The sequence below is a fragment of the Epithele typhae genome (genome assembly GCF_022376455.1).
Source record: "Epithele typhae strain CBS 203.58 chromosome Unknown BXZ73scaffold_161, whole genome shotgun sequence".
Taxonomy (NCBI): Eukaryota; Fungi; Basidiomycota; class Agaricomycetes; order Polyporales; family Epitheliaceae; genus Epithele; species Epithele typhae.
Window position 1 is genome coordinate 2,967 of NW_025954352.1, and position 19,410 is coordinate 22,376.

General features: G+C 61.0%; 1 protein-coding gene and 1 non-coding gene across 2 annotated transcripts; one reads left to right on the top strand and one right to left on the bottom strand.

Annotated features, from left to right (window-relative positions):
- Positions 1–8,181: 8,181 nt before the first annotated feature.
- Positions 8,182–8,255, bottom strand: BXZ73DRAFT_t214. The gene has a single exon. It is a non-coding gene; the product is annotated as a tRNA-Ile (tRNA).
- A 10,019-nt stretch (positions 8,256–18,274) lies between these two features.
- Positions 18,275–18,986, top strand: BXZ73DRAFT_83122 (uncharacterized protein; the record flags this gene model as incomplete). Its single annotated transcript, XM_048023863.1, is given in 3 exon segments — positions 18,275–18,361; positions 18,381–18,411; positions 18,442–18,986. The coding sequence occupies 3 exon segments, from the start codon at positions 18,275–18,277 to the stop codon at positions 18,984–18,986; spliced, it is 663 nt and encodes a 220-aa protein (XP_047871133.1).
- Between the last annotated feature and the right edge of the window lie 424 nt (positions 18,987–19,410).

Consider the following 19,410-nt stretch of genomic DNA (forward strand, 5'->3'; position numbering starts at 1 on the left):
GCCGCTGCCACGGCGAAGTGAGAGCAGGGTGCGCAGCGTTCAAGGGCTAATTTTGCAGGGATGTATCACGGTCGCGCTGGTTCTCCCGCAACTACCGCGTATAAACTAATAGCATTGACTGCGTCCCGGATGAGTTGGTTGCGGAGGAAGCTGGAGGCGAGAGAGCTGGCCCAGAGTCTCTCGGCGACGCCGGTCAGGGCCGAGTGATTTGCCGAGCGTGGCACCTCCGATTCTTGGCGCTAGTCCGCCTCCGCTCATCGCTGTTCTCGCTCCGACGGTGTGGAGATGTCGGCATGACCACATATATGCGCGCAGTGTGCACCTTTTTCCAGGTGCGAAACCAGTGAGAACGTCTGATCACCGTCACTCACTGCGCGCTCTCAAAGCTCGTTCTTTTGGGCGAAGGCCGACACTTGGGCAATTCTGGCGGGTCGTGTGTCGATTGCTCGATCATTCGTGCCGCTGACATGGGGTCCGCCGGATCGGAACAAGACTTCACATGCGCCAGTGAAAACGGTGCTGGGGAACGTTGATGGCTTGAGACAGGGACAGGCCAGCGGCGTTCGCAGCGACATGAGAAACCTTCGCATTGCTTGGCCTCGCAGAACTCCTCGGCCAATCGTGCCCACAAACTCTCCGCTCACCGTGTTGCTCTGGGGCGACTTCTCCGGCGGACTCGCTCGCGTGGCCGGTTCCTGATGGTAGAGGGCGAAGGTGAGTCCAAGTTAACCTTTGATCACGTACGTAACCTGCGCGGTCAGACCCCTGACCAGTGCGTCTTGTCTCGAACCTGGCGGTCCCCTCTTTCTGCCTTTCTTGGCCTCCTATACCTCTCTCCAGCCATGCCTTGGATTCTCTGACCACCTCTCCTTCCACCGGCACCTCAGGTCGGTATTGAGACGCACCCCCAGCAGGCCCACCTTCCTCTCGACTGGCTTGCAATTCCACCGGGTGAGCACACTACCCTTGCTTTGCTGAGCCCCCGCCCACTGACGTCGTCTACGCGTCTTCCAGCACCGCGCCCGTTCCCTGTGCTTTCCGTGGCGACTGCGACCCATCTCCCTCCGTTTTGTCAGGATTAAGCGAGCACACCGGCCTCGGACGCGGACCAGCCTTGGTGACCCGTCGTTTTAGTCCGCCGAAGGCAACCGACGTCGACCAGCGCTCCCACCCTCGCCCACTTCGCTACCATCTACGGCCGCATCTCTTCCGCTCCCCGGCTGATAGCCTCCAGCTTCGGCCTCGCCCGCGACAAACAGAAAATATCGCCCTTCCAGGTCGCGCCGAAGCGTTCTCATACGCATGTCGGGAGGGTTCACCGGCGCGGCGCTCGTCGCGCGCGTCGACGGATTCGAGGGTGCCGCAGGCTTTAGTGCGTTTACATTTCTTCATGAGCTCATCGGCCCCCCTTCCCCCGCTCGCGCCCACGGTCCCCCCATCAGGGTGCCTCCGTCCGCAGTTGCCGCCGCGCATCTCTCAGACGCCGTCATCCACCGCTTGCGCGCTATGCTTGAGTTGCTTCCGCTGTGCTGGGACCGCCCAGCGGCAAGCTTCGCGCGTCGTATGACGGGCGCCCCAGCCTTAACATGTCGCGTCCGCGGTCGCCTCCCCTTCCCTCTTCTCTTCCCCGCTCCCCCTGCGTTATCCTGCGTTCGCGACCGCGACCTCTCCTCCGTCATCGGTTCTGCCAGAGCCCGCGGCGGGTGAGCTGCAGTGCTGCTCGTCCTCGTTTCCGCGTTCCGTCCGTCCTCCGCTCCTTGTTCTCCGCCTCCTCTCGTGTCACCGCGCACCTCGCGGTTCATTGCTCATAGTACGCGATATGGTTCTAGAAGCCGGGCCGACCGCGCTAATCGCGCCAACGCTCCTCAGTGGCGCAGCCTGGTGCGTTCAAGTCGCGAACGCGCTAGCTTCCTGCATTGACATTGACATGGTCGCGTCGTGGTGGCAGCGTGGCTTTCGGCTCAACCTTGTGGTTTGACCTCCGACTCCTGCGCGGCAAGGTCGGGTGCCGAACGAGTGCGTTTCTGTTTTACCTTCCGGCGAGGTACCTGGGTATTATCTCCATCGTGCTCCTCATGGTGTACAACGATACACTTCTGGCCATGGAACTCACGGTGAGTACTTCTTTGACACGCGGTCGTATGCGCGCGGTTATTCACGCATGATCTGTAGTCCGTTAGACGGGTTTGTTGGGTGCGTGCTCAACGGTGGATTCCGTTGGCGAGATCGTGTTGAACATGGTGATGCTACCCCTTAGGCCCTCTCTATGTTGTCTGCGATATTCTCCTCCGCTATCATGGTCGTCAAGTCGTGAGTCCTTGTACCTTGCTTGCATGCATGCGGCCTTTCATCGTATTGCGGCTGATGCCTTTTGGCGTCAAGCTCCTCTCTTGCACGACATTCCTACTTCATGCTGGCGCAAGAGTTACTCTGGCTTGGCTTCGCCATTATCCAGATGAGACGTATGCACGCATAGTATTCTCAGCGATCTCTAGCTAACCAACGGCACAGTTTTGGGATATACCCGCAATCCTTCGATGACGCCCCATCAGCTAGGTTGGCAGTTCGCAGACGGTGCAATAGGTGAGTTCAATCCCGTGTGTGTATCTACCGTGGGCTCAAATGCCGGGTCACACAGCCGTGGTTCTCTCCACGTGTAATTTCGCCGCCCCTCTCTACTCGGTCTTTTGGAAGACAAGGGACGAGCATCATTTCAATAGGAATGACTGCTGGAAGATGGCCACGGACGCATGCATACTGGAGTTCGGAACCGTATGGGTGTTGACGACGCTCACATGCGTAAGTGTACATTTGGTTGCACCGGGATCGTGGTTGAAGAGTCTGCCAGATCCTATTCTTTTTTGACCAAAATAAGAATGCCTGGCGGAGCTTCGTGAGTCGTTTGCAGATCTTGCCGAAATCATTTCTGACGCGTCGACCTATCTCCTCAGACCACCTCATCCGTTAGCTGTACGTGACTCATTTGAGGCTACTGCTCTTCGCGTACTGACGCGCTATTGTCGATTGCAGATATAGTAAGGTACATTGCGTCTTCTGCCCCCAACCTGTCCTATCTGCCTCGGGTGCTTACACCCCGTTTCGACTGTAGCTTGGTCATCTCGTGGCGGATCTACCACAAGTTCATGATGCACACCCGACACTCCGCCTCCGACACTCAATGTCCTTTCGCCGACAACTCCGTGCTGCTGCCCGTCGTCCGCGCCTCGTTCGCCTTCGTCTCCGCCAAGCTCAACTTGCCAGCGCGCTCCGCCGCCGCTTCAGGTGCCCTACGCGCCGTTTTCCCGAAGATGACCCTGGGCTGCTTCCACGGTCCCAGGATCAGGTCGGTCGAAGAGGGTCGGGTGTCGATCGTCACGACCTCGCGCCGGCCAGGCACGAGTCGCGGCGCGCGAACGCACCAGCGTGCGTGCCGGCCCGAGGACAAGTCGCACTCGACCTACGCGCAGACGAGCCTGTTCGACTCGCGCGCGGGGTAGCCGGCCTGCCGTCCGTCCATCCACGTCTCCCGACACAGGTTCAACAAAGAATCGCCCTGGCACTCGGCACCCGTTCCCCCACCTCGTCTTGACTAGCCCTGAACTGGTCTGGACTTCGAGGACGGCTGAATGAGCGTAGGCGGGCTGGATGTGGTGCGCTGTGGTGGAGGTTTGTGAGCTGGAAGAGAGGACCGACGAGGGCCTGCAGAGCAGGGTGCTTGGTACGTTGATGCGCCCCTCCTGCGGCTCGGGTGGATGACTCGAATGCCCAGGCTCTTGATCGCCCTCCTCGTTCCTCACCTTTGCCCTCGTCAACATCGCTCTACGATGCCTCTCATCCGGCTCCCCCACCTATCAACTCCCGCACCACTACCAACACCACCCGCTCGACTCGCTCAAGCAGTCCGTCCCGTCGCTATCATCCATCGCAAGCTCTCACGAGCAACCCCCCTCAAAGTTCCTCAGAGGGCAGCCCCCTCGAGTGCTCCGGAGACGCCGGCGCCTCCTTCCACGAGCTGCCCCGCTCGCTCCATCTGTCCCTATGCCGGCGAAACGGCGCCGCACGCGTATCTCATCCCCGCCTCCCTCGCGCTTCTGCCGCGAATGGGATGGGAAGCCGCGTGGGGCGGCCGCTTGCCCACCCGACGTCTACGTGCACACACGAACGTTACGTCGGGTACGGGTACGGGCTGTACATTTGGTCTTTCTACATACGGTCACTCGCGCACGGTCGAGACTTTTTCCCAGCTCCTCGCCTCGTCGGGCGCAGCTAGTTTCTGTTTCTCGGCCTCTTCCTTCCTTTGTCCCTCTCCCTCTGCTCGTGCATGCTTATCACCTCCCACAAAACTCCAATAAACCCAACCAACCATGTATCTTCCCTTGGGCTCGCCCATTGTATGTCCTATCTCGAGGTCTACGCCCCCTGACGCGCCGCGTCGTCCCCTGCTGTATATATAGTCTCCCCTTCCTGCACATGCACCACCCGACTCACGTTCGCTCGATACGACGTGTGGCATGTACTTACATCTCCCCTCTCTCATCCCTACCCCTGCTCCCATCCCCCAGGTTTCGTATCTTTTCGTTTCACGCCCCCAGCATCCTTGCCCCATCGTCGTGCCCCTCTGATCTGGTTTCGGATCGCTCATAAGCCCTTACCCCTGCCCCGCATACTTCTGTAGCCCTCAGTAGATCTCGTAATACGAGCCGCCCCGTGTGTGCGGGCTTCCTCGTGCTTGAATCCGTTGTAGAGTGTGGGTGGGGTACAGAAAAGCATGAAAGCTAGGTATAAAGCGCGAGAATACGTGGATCTACCGATAAGCAATATAACCAGCGCAGGTGCAGAGCATGTATAAAGTTCGTGGCGACGCGCCCGCCGCCTCAGTCGTAAATGGGGCATGTACCAGAACGTCCCCCCAGCCCTCGCCGCGTCCTCTCCCTCCACCCCTTCGTCCCGTCGCGCCGTGGCCCCTTCGTCTCGTGCACCCACCGCACCCCGCCTCCATCCCCACTCAAACGCCCACCTCACGCGTCCTCGTCGCGCGGCGCGAGCGAGACGGAGAGCGGCATCGCGACCGCGTCCCCGATCGTGGGCACCGTCACGATCGCCGTCGTCCTCCGCACGCGCGCGGCGGCGTCGGTGGGCGCGAAGCGGAACTGCGAGACGAGCTCGACGAGGAACGCCTGGAGCTCGTAGATCCTGCGGGGTCGAGGTCAGCGGCGTTCGCACCCCGCCCTGAGGCCCGAGGGACGGACTCACGCGAACCGCCAGCCGATGCAGCCTCGAACGCCGCCCGCGAAGGTGAGCCTGGGAGCGCGGATAAGCGTGTGGGGGGACGGCGTTGGACGGGGGAGAGGCCGCGGGGCGCGAACCCGCGAAGCGTGCGTGCGAGCGCAGAAGGCAAAACGTTGTATCAGCGGCCGCACAAGAGGGAGGGAAAGGAGGGAAAAGGGGGGCCATGAGAGCGGGAAGCCGTGGGGGTGACGTACAGGTTCGAGTACACGCCCACGTTCACTGCCGGCCGCGCCTTGGACGCGTCCAGCCAGCGGTCCGGGTTGAAGACGTCCGCGTCCGCGCCCCACACGTCTGGGTTCCTGCGGCCGCGCGAAGGCGAGGGACGGGTCAGCGGGTGCCCAAGACGGACGGACGGGCGCGTTGCGGGAACGCACCGGTGGTACGCGCAGATGGAGAGCACGACGCGGAGGCCGGCGCGGATGGGCAGCTCCGTGACGACCCTGCCGGAGCGCGTCCGCAGCGGGACCGCGAGCGGGAGCACGTCCTGGCGCGCGCTCTGCCGGAAGAGGTGCGGCAGGGGCGGGTTGAAGCGGAGGTGCTCCTTGAGGACCGCCTGCAGGTACGGCATCGCCTCGAAGTCCGCGACGGTGAACTCGGCCGCGCCGCGCGCCACGAGCGCGCGCTCGGCGGCGTGGATCTCCGCGCGGAGGCGCGCCTGCACCGCGGGCTGGTGCGCGAGCTCGCGGAGGAGCCAGGAGAGCGTGTTCGAGGTCGTCTCCTGGCCGGCGAGCATGAGCGTGCGCATCTGCGCGACGATCTCGGCGTGGGACAGGCGCGACTCGCTCGGCTCCTTGGCGTTCTCCCGGACTGCGCGAGTGCGAGGCAGGGGGCAGGTGCCAAGGGTGCACGGATGTCCAGGTTGCCGGGGTGGGACGCGGCTCAGTCAGCGCTGCGCTCGCGAAGGCAACGGGTGGGGGGAGCGGCACGCACCGAGGATGCTCATGACGTCGCGGTGCTCCTTTCCTGAGAGCAGAGCCTCGGTCTTCATTTCGAGAAGTTCGTTGGCGACCTTGTGCGCCGCCTGACGGTTGATGCGTGCCTTCTCGAGCCCTTTGCTGGGAATGTTATCGTAGATGTAGTCCTGTATCCACATCGGGATGTAGTGCGCGACAGCCTGGGAGAATATTCGCGCATTGGATGGCGATGAGAAGATGCTAGCACTAAGCCGACATTCAGCAGTCGCATGCAGGCACGCTAAGCAGGAAAACGCTCACACCAGGTTCCGGTATGCTCCCCCCAACTCGCTCGCTTCGTTGCCCAGGACACCCAGTTTGTAATCGAAAGCCGCTGCAGGGTTCGGGAGGTACGTAAAGCTCTGCGCGCAACCATCATTCGGCCACATACCTTCCCCTATGGCTTCCAGGGTCGCAGGGGCTATCGACTCGTGCACATTGATTTCTGCCGCGCCGTGTTCAGTGCCCGCAAGCGTGTCCTTCCATTTGGAGGTGACCTGCACCAGTCCTGTGAGCATTCGGTGCCGCCACCGTGCCGTCCAAGGGCGTGGCAGGCCGCGTACCTGCTCCGCATAATGCCTGAACACGGGCAGCAGCGCCTTGGACTCGGGCGAGCCGAACGCGGGGAGCATCACCTTCCGCTGCCGCTGGTGGTCGTGTCCTGCGCGGCTGCGTGAGCGTCGGGCTGCGAACGCGCAGGGCGCACCCACACGAGCGACGTACTACGTACCTTCGGCCCACGTGAGCCCGGTGTCGCCGATGAGGCGCGAGATGACGCGGCGCTCGGGCTGCTTGGGGAAGTTGTAGCCGGAGGTGTGGAAGATGTACTGGAGCGCCTTCGGATCTGATATCCAGAGCATGTCTTCCTGCGGACAGACCCGGTCATCAGAACTTCGCGCGCGCGACAAATCAAGACGCCGGCGAGGGGTGGACGTGTGCCGGGGAGGGGAAGTGTGGGCGCGGAGTGATGGAATGGGGCCCGGGGCACTCACTCCGAACGGCGCCTTCACGCGCGCGACCCCGCCGTACTCTCTCAGCCATTCATACTCCGTCTCGCCCGACTCCTCCTGGAAGAGCTCCGGCAAGTTACCTGGGGACGGGGAAGTGAAGAACGCCGTGTCAGGACGCGACGAGGACGCGGCACATCAGAACGCGCCAGTGCTCACCGAGCCAGAAAGACTTCGGCTGGGGGCCCCGGACGTCGGACAGGGAGGGTCGCGTCCACAGCCTGTAGAGGCCGAAGACCAGCGCCCCGACTCCGAGAACGACCACGGGTGAACGGTTGTCCATGACGGTCGCGGGGAGGGCGCGATCCGAGACTCGAGGGAGCTGGGGGCGGATATGACGAGAGCGCGGCGGATTACCCGCTGGCCGCGGCTTTTATATGGACGTGGGAGGTCTGCGGCCGGTTTGCTGGGATTTGCGAGGCCCTGACGCGTGGCGTGTGGGAGCGTTGACGGACGAGACCGTCGAAGAGTCTTACGAGATTCCTTCGACGCACGAGGCCTGGGGCGAGTCCGATGAGACGGCCTTCCAAGACAAGTACTAGTGTGATGTCCGTGCGGGATTGCAACCGCAACGCAATGTCGAACGGCAACGTGCGGCAGGGCGACCGAGAGCACTGTCGGATGGTTTCAGCGCAACAGCGGGACTCGTAAGGACTGGGAGTCACCATACGAATGTAGTAGACTGAGTAACGAACTCATAGTTTCAGTCGGAGAGCTGTCGTCGTGTGCATGAACGGGCTTGTCTGGAAACAGGGCGACATTGATCAGGTCGGCGATGAGCGCTTGAGGGCTGCATCCACTTACGGCATTGACAGACAGCGTGGCGCGCTATTGGCATGACGCGTCCCTGGAAAACAGTAATGAAGCCTGACAGCGCGACCTAACTCTCGTCATCAGTAGTTGTCGGAGCCAAAAAGGCGGAAAAAAATTAGTGGCCAACGCCGGGGTCGAACCGACGACCTTGGCGTTATTAGCACCACGCTCTAACCAACTGAGCTAGTCGGCCATTAGAAGTGTATCCCGCAACAGTAGTAATGTTTAGACATTTTCCCCGGAAGCTGCACCCGATATCTACCACAACGATCACTACAGAATGCGACAACGCAGAACATTTTAGTGGCTGACCGTTCCTGAGAAGTTTCGGCAACGTCGGTAATGCCACGGAAGATGAAGGTGGAGTGAGGAACATTGGCACCATCAGAGACCAGGAGAGCACATGGACAACATACATAGGTCATACTGTTGTACTGGAATGTGCGCCGTCAGACGTTGAAGATAGCGTGTACGGAACGGAAGAGGCTCACCGGCGCCGTCGAGACTCTCTCGGCCTCGTCGACAGCGGGTTAATACAATCACATCTATCCCGAGTTCCGAGATCGACGGATCTACTGGCCACGCGCCTTGGGCAGGTCGCCATGTGCAATGATGTGCTCTTGCGCTGGAGCGTCTCGCGCACTTCGTCGAAGTCCCAGCTGGAGAAGAACGGCGCACAGAGCTGATGATCGTCGGCACCTGGACGGATGCCCCGAAGGTCGAGCATAAAGCGGCAAAGGAGAATGTCCGTCAAGCTGCGGACGACATTAGTTCACAGAGTGATGCCATGGACAACAGAACCGACGTTTCATCGAAAAATGTCCAAGAGAAAAGAAACGCGGTTGTCTAAGAGTTTGGGGCGATCAGCGGTATGTCAAGCGAGACGTTCAAAAAATTAAGGCCCGAAGGGACATACGGGTCGATGCTGCAGCGTGACCGTGAGTCTATGCGGCTCATCGATGCGCAACAATTTGGAACCTACTGTTCGAGCGTACACGTTGAATGCTTTAACTGCGACCAAGCCTCTGGGAAACGCCGAGTCACGGTTATTGATCGCGAAGCATGTTGAACGAACAACCCATAAGTCGAAGCGACGTACACAAAGTAGATCGTCCCTATCGGCATGTTGTAGTAAGGTGAGAGTTTTCGTCGAGATAAGGAATAACTTACCGTCTCGAAGTAAGAGAGACGTCAGAGGAGTAGGTTTCCCTAGTGACCTGAACGTCTTATAGATCTCGGCGGTTCGCAACCACGTAACAACCAGCAATATCGCCTCCGAGACTATTGTTCCCAGGATCGACCACTCCGAAGCTGGAGTCGGTTAATCATCAAGCACTCCACTCAACATCAGTAGTGAACTACCGCACCTCTAGAAAGATCTAGGTTAACTTCACATTTGTCTGCGCTCCCCATCTACGGCACCGTCACGCTCGGGCAGAACTCACACGTGTGCCAGGTTCTCCGGAGGCCAGACCAATCCGTCGTAGTTTCGTATACAGCCCCGAGGTGGACCGACGTACAACACATGGTACGAGGTGCTCGAAACCTGCAAGATTCCGGGATGGATGAGCTTAGCGCGCACGCGACCTGGTTACGTACGTACCGCGTAAAGCACCGGCCGTACTAGACTGAGAGGCACAATCGCAAGAAGCGATTTCCAGTGACACCCCCAGATCGCGGTGGTGCGTACACACGTGAAGACTACCGCAGCTGGTGAGTTCAAACGAAAGGGCACCAGCTGACTCTACTCACACGCCAACCCAAAATACTTTATGATTGCCACAACGTCTTGCAAACGGTTGACAACCTCACAGCTGTTCGTAGATTTAACCCTGGAAACGGCGTCGCGATGCGTCCGCACTTGACTCACCTCTGTAAGTCATCGTCAGAGACGAGCCACGCGATGTGAATCCTGCAGCACTGACATACCTGAGGGCTGGAACTCCAGAAAAACGACGTTATCAACGTCCACTTGACGACCAAGGATGTGTACCGGTTGACCAGGTATATCCAGGTAACCGGCGAGAAACGCCGTCGCCATATACGAGAGATTTCCACCGGGAGGAGCATCGTCCAGTCGAAGACGAGCAGCGCTGGATTCAAAATGCGGAGGAGTATAAGAGGCCATGTCAGCCCAAAGAGATTCTTGGAAGTACACACATGCGGAGGCTACGAGGCACGTGTGTATTGTGATACTACGGGAGCAAAATGTGAGCTTGAGCGACAAAATGCACTGATATCACGTACGAGGATGAATAGGCGGCCGCATCCATTGTGCGGTAGGAGGTACTCCGAGGGCCGTATCTACACTGTGATACAGAAGAAATGACGCTGCCCAGGCGGCGGAAATACGAATGCCTGTGGGGTCGTAGTACGCAGGGACAGACAACGGTGCGGGGAGCGGGGTTGGTTGCGAAGAAATCAGTGGGAAGGGATATTATGTACGACCGACGCCTCGCGCATGGCGCGATTGCCGAGTTTCTGACGCCGACTCCAGCGGCTTTGCAGGCGGGCGACTGCGAGCTCGTTGCGCGAACGGGCGGGGTCGAAGGGTCGAAGGGCGCGTGGCGACGTCGAGCGGCAGGGACCGGCGTGGGGGAGAACCAGTCGGCGATCGGCGGCGGCAGCGGGAGGCTCGCGGAAACTGGCAGGATCGGCGCAAGGTCGCGGGGTCTGCTATACTTATCTAGCTGCGCAGGGGCTTTGACTCCGGACAGCTGTCACCGTTGCCAGCGATTGTGTGGCGGGAACGCAGCGTGGACTTGGCGAGCTTGGAGGGGCGAACAGTGCGAGAAGCGGACGTTTAGTGGATGACATATATACCTGCGCTCGGGACGGCGCCCTGTAAGCAGCCCTGGATGGTTGAGGCGGGGACGGCGGGCGAGCTTCTAGCCGGGCGTCCTGGGATATTCGCATGCCTTGAGCGGCTCACCTGACGCGATTTCACTTCAACCTGCTGTTCAACACGACGCAAGTCGATTTCAGGCCGGGCCCTGTAGCAGAATGAGCGCGTCCACGGACAGAATTCATATTCCAGGCCATCATACTCACGTCATGTTTCGGAACCTGAGAGAAAGTCTCCCACACGGTACGGCACTAATCCGGACACCGACATTCTCGGTATCGAAAGCCATGATATATCATACCACCGGCAAGTACTGTGGGGAATGGAAGATCGGCTCCAAAAAACGAAAATCAATGGCTTGGGCGTTCGGCGGCTGTATGTAAGGGGACCGTCAGATGACGACAAACGAGCACTGTGCGAAACGTACAGTCGGTTCACAGGAAAGACAGTACAGTTCCCTCGTTGCTGGGCGCTGAGAAATGCGTAGTCGGCCGCAGAGACTTCAAGGGCGCATGGCCGTAGATTGTTCACGTTCGCGGTGACGAAGAGTTTTGCATAATCTTGAATAGCACTACGTCAAGCTTACATTCTTCTCCATCTAGTCCACACCCTCGCTCTTCCATCCTCCGAGGTGGTGCGACAGCCCTACAGCCACAGGAACCCAGTCGGTGCCTCGAGCTCGACGCTCGCGACCTCCTTCAACCCCGCCCCGCCCTCGACGCGCTCGAACACCTTCACGCCCCCGCCTTGTGCCCCGCCCGCGACGAGCCAGCGGTCGTCCGGTCCCCCGAAGACCATCCCGCGCAGGTGCTTGAGCCCCGAGCGCACCTCGCGCACGCACGCGATCTTGCCCGCCCCGTCCACCGCGCCGAACACCGCGATCGTGTCCCCGAGCGGCGACGGGTCGTTCCGGTTCGAGACGTACACGAGCGCGCGCGGGAACGCGGCGGACGGCGGCGGGGCGAGGACCTCGGCGGCGAGCATCGCCGCGGCGTGCTCCGGCGGCGGGGGCGCGGCCATCGTCGGCACGGTGTCGAGGAGCGTCGCGGGCGCGGGGAGCGGCGGCAGGCGGTGCGCGGCGAGCTCGGAAGAGAGCTCGAGGACGGTGTACATCACGTCGCCTGCGTGCGGGGGCGTGGGAGGAGGAGAGAAGAAGGGAGGGACGCGGTCAGGTGATCGCGGTGGATGGGAGGGGGGGAAAGACGCATCGGTCGACGGCGCGCAGAGGAGGAAGGGGATGGGACGTACCGTGGAATGCGACGTGTCTAGGGCCCGAGCCAGGCTTGAAGTCGACGGTGCCCTTCTCCTCCCACTGCCCGTCCTTGCGCACCAGTCGGCGCACCTTGTCCGCGCCGAGGTCGGGGACGAGGAGCTCCGGGTAGCTAGGGTGGGGTGCGACTTGGTGAAGGTGCGACGCTTCCTGGCGGTCGGTGTTGGGACCAGTGCCAGAGAAGGTGATCGTAGGTGCCGGGGAAGTTGTGGAGATGTAGGACGGAGAGGATGTGATGGGGACTGCAGTGAAGGCACCAGAAGAATACTATCGCTGGCAAGCATCAGCTCCTTGTATGCAGGTGCGGATCGGGAGGAAGCAAAGAGGAAGAAGGGTACGCACATTGGCAACGAGTGTCTCATCAGGCTCGCTGAGTGTAACCAGAGAGCACGGATCCTTCCCGCCGGTGGATCTCTCGCATACATGGGTAAGCCGCCCCTCATCGCCCACCTTGAGCACTATGAGCCTCCCATCGTCCTGCTCAAGCGCGGTGAAGACGAGGCTCTTGTCGGTCGGGTGTGGGGTGATCCAGGACGGGTGATGGCCGACCGAGATGGTGGAGGTAAGGGAAAGAGAGGGCGTGGGCGCGTCGGGGTCGAACGCGAGCGTCGAGACCTCGTTTGCGTACGACGCGACGAGGATGTGGTAGACCATCTCGTCCCGGTGTGAGCGACGGCGGGTTAGGGGGCTTATCGCTGCTGCGCGCGCGAGGCTTATATGGCCTAAACTCGGGCCCGCCATCGCGCGTCGCCGCCTCCTCCATCTCCCGGCGGCGTCCGAGGAATGTCCGCGCCGATATCGATGTCTCGACCACGGCGCGAGGGAGGCGCGCGAGAGCAGGCCGCGTTGAGTCGCCGTCGGGGTGCGCGGGCGAGGAGAGGGGGTGAACGGCGGTGCGCAGGACGCGGTGCGCACTCGCGAACGCACTTGAGCCGCGAAGCACGCTCGCGCGCGACCGCGCTCCGACATTTCTGCGGCTGCTCCTCCTCAAGCATCTATCGAGCGCCCGCCCCTCTATGCCCACATATGGGTGCACGCTCAAGGTTACCCGACGGCCACGATTTCACCGAGCCCGACGGTGCAGGGAGGCCCCTTCCCCCTCCACGTCTGGATGTCGACTCTGTGCGACGAAGCAGACCGACTTTTCGCCGGTGGTGGAGAGCGAGAGCGTTGAGGTGTGGGTGAACATGCTACCGTCGGACTCTTGCCGGCCATGGTGCACACCTTCGGCCGGCAGAATAGACCATGCAATCGAAGATGCACTCAACACTGCTATTCGCACATTCCGCTCACTTCGTAACCAGCTCGATCTGGATCACGTTCTCGATCATCTCCTTCCACCCCATCGGCGTGAGGTCGAGCGGGTCTTGGTCCGCGGCACCGTAGATGTCGTGAAACGTCGCCATCAGCTTGTGCTTGCGCGCAAAATCGGCGTCGTAGTGCGTCTCCGTCACGAACTTCTCCCCCGGTGACTTGGGCTGCCATACGCGGGTCTCAAAAAGCCACACGAGAAGCTCCTGGATGCGTTCGTATGAGCCTAGGCGGTGGGACGGAGAAGACGACTCACATCTCGACCCATCGACGCAAGGCTCTTCCGGCTGCACGCGCCCTTCCACGGTCCGTGGATGAGGATTATATGAGGCACGGGCCAAATCCCTCGTTTCGGGCCAACGGGGCCAAAACCTGTCCATATCGCAAGGGGATATGCTCGTCAATCTCTGCCCGCCTGAGGTTCCCAACGTCTCTCGTTACTCACTCGAGGTTTCAACTTGAGGCTGGCTGTGGTAGTAAGAGTCGTCAGGTGATCTCCAGCTTCCCGGTGGTACTTGCACATGTACAGGCATGGATCGGGTACACAGTCGGCACTTGAAACGGTCAGAGTTCGACCGGAGGAGGAGGATGGACACCGAGTGTCGCTTTGGTCAGGAAGAGAAGGACATCGGAAATGAACGCAAGCCTTGCTCAGGTGTCACCCATCTTGGAGTCCACGTCTATGATCCATCTCATCTCATCTCATCCCACGGGCCAGCCACAATGACGAAGTCGCCGATACAAATGTCCAGGTCCGAGGGGCAGCATACTTATGCCAGCATCGAATCCAAGAGCTTGTTCGTACGCCGCGTTTGGGTGGAACCGATGCTCGTTTCTGGGTGCTCCAATTCATCGTACTATGTAACGTTCTTGTCTAAGTTTGCCTACTTCAACGGGAATGAGTCGGAGGTGTAGAAACCTGGCCCCAGCTGCTTGGCTCCAACTTGGTAGAAGCCGCCCTGAACCCGAGTGCACGCCAAGTTGAAGCGCGAAGATTTCTTGTCGGGGGCCTTGTGAGGGTGAGTCAGGAGGAGGTTCAAAGGTCGGTGTTGGATTCCTTGGCTGACGAGGCCCGCGCGGCCGGCTATGCCAGCACAGCTTGCACGTGCCTATATGATACCCGAGGCGGTCGCAACATAACAGACACCCTGTACACTGATCAACGTTCCAACCACCTTCTCACTAAAGATGTGCGTTTGTCGGTCGGTTCATACGCGAAGAGCTGAACACCTCTAGGCTCTCATGGAACTTTTCCTCTGTCGTGTCTCCGCGCGGGCACGTGCCCTTGACCCGATCGGGCTCTGAGCTGAGACTCAAGTCTCACACCGATCAGCCGGATCCCTGGAGACCAGTCCGAGTCTCAGAGGCTGAGTGAGTCGCACGCGACTGAGACAGTAGCTGACACTGCGCAACCAGGGCTCCATCAGGGGCATGTGCGCCTGGGAAGCTCATAGTGGGCATTCCCGACGCTGGCAGGACCTTTCAACACTACCGAGGCTGACAGTGAAAACGAATGCCAGCCCTGCTGCCCACGTCTTCTGCAGGGCCGGTCTACATTGTCGGACTTGAACGACTAACTTCTCCTCAGCTCTCTGGAGCCAAGCAGTGTCTACTCTTGTCTACTTGGCCTCTCGCCGTGCTCGATCAACAGAACTACATCGGGTTTCACTGTTTCAGACATCCATATGCAACCATCACGGGCTAGCCTGAGTGAACCCGCTGGTACTTAACACGCCCTGGCTTCCCCCACACCTTCCCTAGTTCTCTCTCCAGGTTCACGAGCCATGTTGGCGACTGTGCCTTTGTCGCTCGTTATCTCACTTTCGCTTCTTCCTCTCGCTGTTCACTCTTCTTTCACCCACCAACGACGGAGCGCTTCCATCAGGGCATTTCAAGACCGCGCCACGGACGATGCCGAATTTAGTACGATGCGCTCGCGTTACCTTGCGCTCGCGGTGAATGGGGTCAACACCACGCTGGTCCCAGAAATCGACTCTTGGCACGTTCTCTCCCCTCCCACCGATCATAGAGCCGATTGCTGACCTCAAGCAGGCTCGACACACTCGGTGACGACGGTAAATGGCCGGATTCCGAGGTCGACTACACCACCGGCTGCGACGGACGCCGCGCGAACTGGCCCGCGGAGGACCACTGGGTCCGCATCCGTGCGTCTTCTCTCCGTTCGTCCGTCCCCGCTCCTCTCATCTGACGTATGCGCGCTACGCGCTTTGTGCTTCAGGAACCCTCGCGGCCGCATGGCAGGGCGGTGTACCCGGTGCGGATGCGTACGTGAACAGCAGCAACGTGCTCTCCGCCGCGTCACGCGCGATGGACTTCTGGTTCGCGAACGACATGCCCAACCTCGACTGCCTCTACAATGGAGGGAAAAAGAAGTGTCCGTGCGGCACCCCCGGCTTCTGGAACGGCAACTGGTTCCCCAACGTGAGGCTCCCCTTCTCTATCCTCACCGTACATGCAGAGACTGACCGCACCGTCCGGACAGGTGATCGGGGTGCCTTTGCTTGTTGGGGACACGTGCCTTATGTTGGGAAACGACACCCTCTCGGACACGCAGCGCGCGAACTGCACGAACACCCTCATGCGCAGCTTCGGCACATTTGCCTCCGGCAGGAGCTTCGTCGCGGGCGCGAACATCCTCGACATCGCCAAGTGCGGGCTCGCCGCGGGGCTGCTCGCGGAGAACACGACCGGGGTGCAAGACACGTTTGGTCACATCCACACCGAGGTCGTCGTCCACAACGAGGCGGTGGCCGATGGGATCCGTGCCGATGGTAGCTTTGGACAGCACGACGGCATCATCTACAACGGCAACTACGGCAAGGACTACTCTGAGGACGTCATCGCGCTCGAGATCACCGCCGGTGGGACCGACTTCGCGGCGAGCGGCGAGAGCAGGAGCGCGTTCGAGACGCTTGTGGAAGGCAATCTGTGGATGATCTACAAGAACATCAACACCGACACTCTGCACTGGGACTTTGTGCGTGGTCTGCTTGTTGTCTTGTTGCTTCTTCTGACACGCATCTCATTTGGCTACAGAGCGTTACGGGTCGCATGATCTCTTTCGCTGTTTCCGATGGGGAGTGAGTAACAAATGCGGCACCGGATATGGCATGGCGACTAACACGTGGAGCACAGGACGACTGCGAGCATCTCGATAAACACTACCCTCCTTGGAGAGCTCGGTCAGCTCTGGGGCTCAGATGTCATCAGTTCCGCGGCAACCCAGCTCACCTCGAGTGCGAAAGACGCAAATGTCGGGTCCTTGAAAGGGAACCGCATGTTCTATAACAACGACTACATGGTGCAGCGTGGTTCTGGCTACGTTTCAACGCTGCGCATGTACTCCTCGCGGACATTGAACACGGAATGCACCAACGACCAAAACGTAAGCTGTTCCTTGACCACCTCGCGACGCGTGCTGACACGCGAGCAGCCCTTCGGCTTCCATTTGTCTGACGGTACCCTGTACACCTACCTCGATGGAGGCGAGTACGAGGACATTGCTGGCATGTGGGATTGGAATAGTACGTAAGCGGAATCTGTGATCTCTACAGTCTCTGACGTCTTCTATTCAGTGATTCCCGGGATCACGACCGACTACAACAACACCTTCCTCAACTGCAGCCAGGTTAAATTTGCCGGCAAGGAGGCCTTCGTCGGTGGCGCCTCGGATGGCACGATTGGGGCCGCCGCGATGCGTTACACGAACCCGTACACCGGCGCGCTCTCCTTCCAGAAGGCGTGGTTCTTCCTCGACGACGACGTCCAACACGTCATGGTCTCGAACCTCTCCTCCGCGTCCGGCGCGCCCGTCTTCTCCGTCCTCGACCAGAAGCGCCACTCCGGCAGCGTCGTCCTCAACGACCAAACGCTCTCCGCCGGCGGCAACTTCACCAACGCGCGCACGCTCTGGCACGACAACGTCGGGTACTCCTTCCCGAACGGCACGAACCTCTCCGTCGACTGGGGCACCCGCACCGGCGACTGGGGCCGCCTCGGCATCTCCGCCGCGGGCGTGCAGTCCGCGGACCTCTTCTCCGCGTGGGTCGCGCACGGCGCGGGCGCGGACGCCGCCGCGGCGCACACCGCGTACACCGTCTTCCCCGCGACGGACAAGGGCGCGTTCCGGGGGAAGGCGAAGAGGGTCGAGAAGGCGCTCACGACGGTGCGCAACGACGGGGCCGTGAGCGCCGCGTTCGACGCCACGCACCGGGTCGCGATGGCCGTCTTCTGGGACGCCGCGGGCGGGAACGCCACGTTCGCGCTCGCCGGGTGCGGGGAGGTGACGGTGACGGCGTCGGCGGGCGCGATCGTGGTCTACCGGGTGGACAAGGGCCTGCTCACGGTCGCGGACCCGTCGCAGACGCTGTCCAGCGTGGACGTGACGCTCGAGGTGGCCGGGGCGAACAAGATGCTCGAGGCGGCCGGGGCGAACAAGCTGCCCGCTGGGTTCAACGGCAAGACGAAGGTGACGGTGAGCGTGTCGCTGCCGTCTGGCGGGGTGGCGGGGCAGAGCGTTACGACCTCTCTGGGCTCGATGAATTGATTTATACGAGGTTGCTAATGGGCACGTTGTGGTCTCTTGTACTCATACTTTACTTACCAAGTAATCAATGTTGTATAAAGCGTCAGATAAGTGTGTCTCGCAGCACCCATCTCCGTCTCCGTCTCAACTTCGCGCTCGCACGGCTGCTCGCCACCAGCCTTGCGCTCTGCCCGCCGAAGTGTCTCCAATCGCGATCCCATTACCGCTCATTGGTCGAGCATGCTCACCAGCTTCGCACAGCAGGCGTGGACATGCACAGTGGCGGCGACGTTCTCCGCCTCCACCTCCACGTCCGGCGTCGGGTCGGTGACTTCCTGCCGAATAGGCTGATCTGTGGGCAGAAGTCAACGCTCGCAGTAAGTCGCAAAGTGCATCCATCTGTCCAGGCGCCACGCACACACTCTACCCAGCGATCTCCCGGTACGTGAACCCCCCAAAGACGACCGGCCCGTCGACCAGCTTCTCGAGCTCCTTCTGGTCAAACAGCCCAGGGCCCGGGACGTACGTCCCCACCACCGCTGACGGCGGGAGCTCCAGCCTCAACGTCGCGTCCCACTCCCGATCCTCCCACTCCAGCCGCCCCAGCCGGAGCCCGCGCGCAGCACGGTGCTCCAGCGGCGCCACCACCGCCGCGACCCGCGCCGGCATCCCGCGGAGCACCGTCTCCCGCCACCCCGCGGGGCGCGCCCTCAGCGCCGCCCACGCCATGCGCGACGCCGACTTGTCGTCCCCGCGGTTGAGCGCGAACGCGACTCTGAGCGTCCTCAGCCGCGGGCACACGGGCGCGTCGGGGCGGCTGTTGCCGTCTGGGTGCTGGAGCACCTTGACGACGCGGTGGGCGCGGGGGCCGGCGAGGTCGAGCGAGGTGAGGTGCGGGAACGCGCGGAAGAAGTCGGGGTGCCCTCTCGGGGTCTGGGTCGCCCAGTTCTAGTGGAGGACGAGGCGGGTGACTGCCGCGCCCGCGTCGCGGAAGGTCTCGATCAGGTCGAAGGAGACCAGATAGGGGGCGTTCCGTGCGAGTCGGCGGAGACGGTGAAGCGGACGAGCTCCTCGTCGTCCTTCGACGTTGAGACGACGGCGGTGGGGATCTCCCACTGGTCGTAAGAGTCGCAGATGTGCACGGTGCTTGCGGACTGGACCCGAGACTGGATGAGTGGGGTGTAGCGAGAAGGGAGGTCTTGGTAGAGGTGCAAAAGGCCAAGGTCGCCTTGCATGGGGTTGATGCTGACGGAAGACGAGATGGAGATGAGATCCAGGTGCTGTGCCGTGTTCATGTTGCCGTTGAGGTTGAACACCAACATCCGTAGCGCTGGAAGGTCGACGGGGCTGGCCGCCCACCCGGGCGTCTGGCCTGA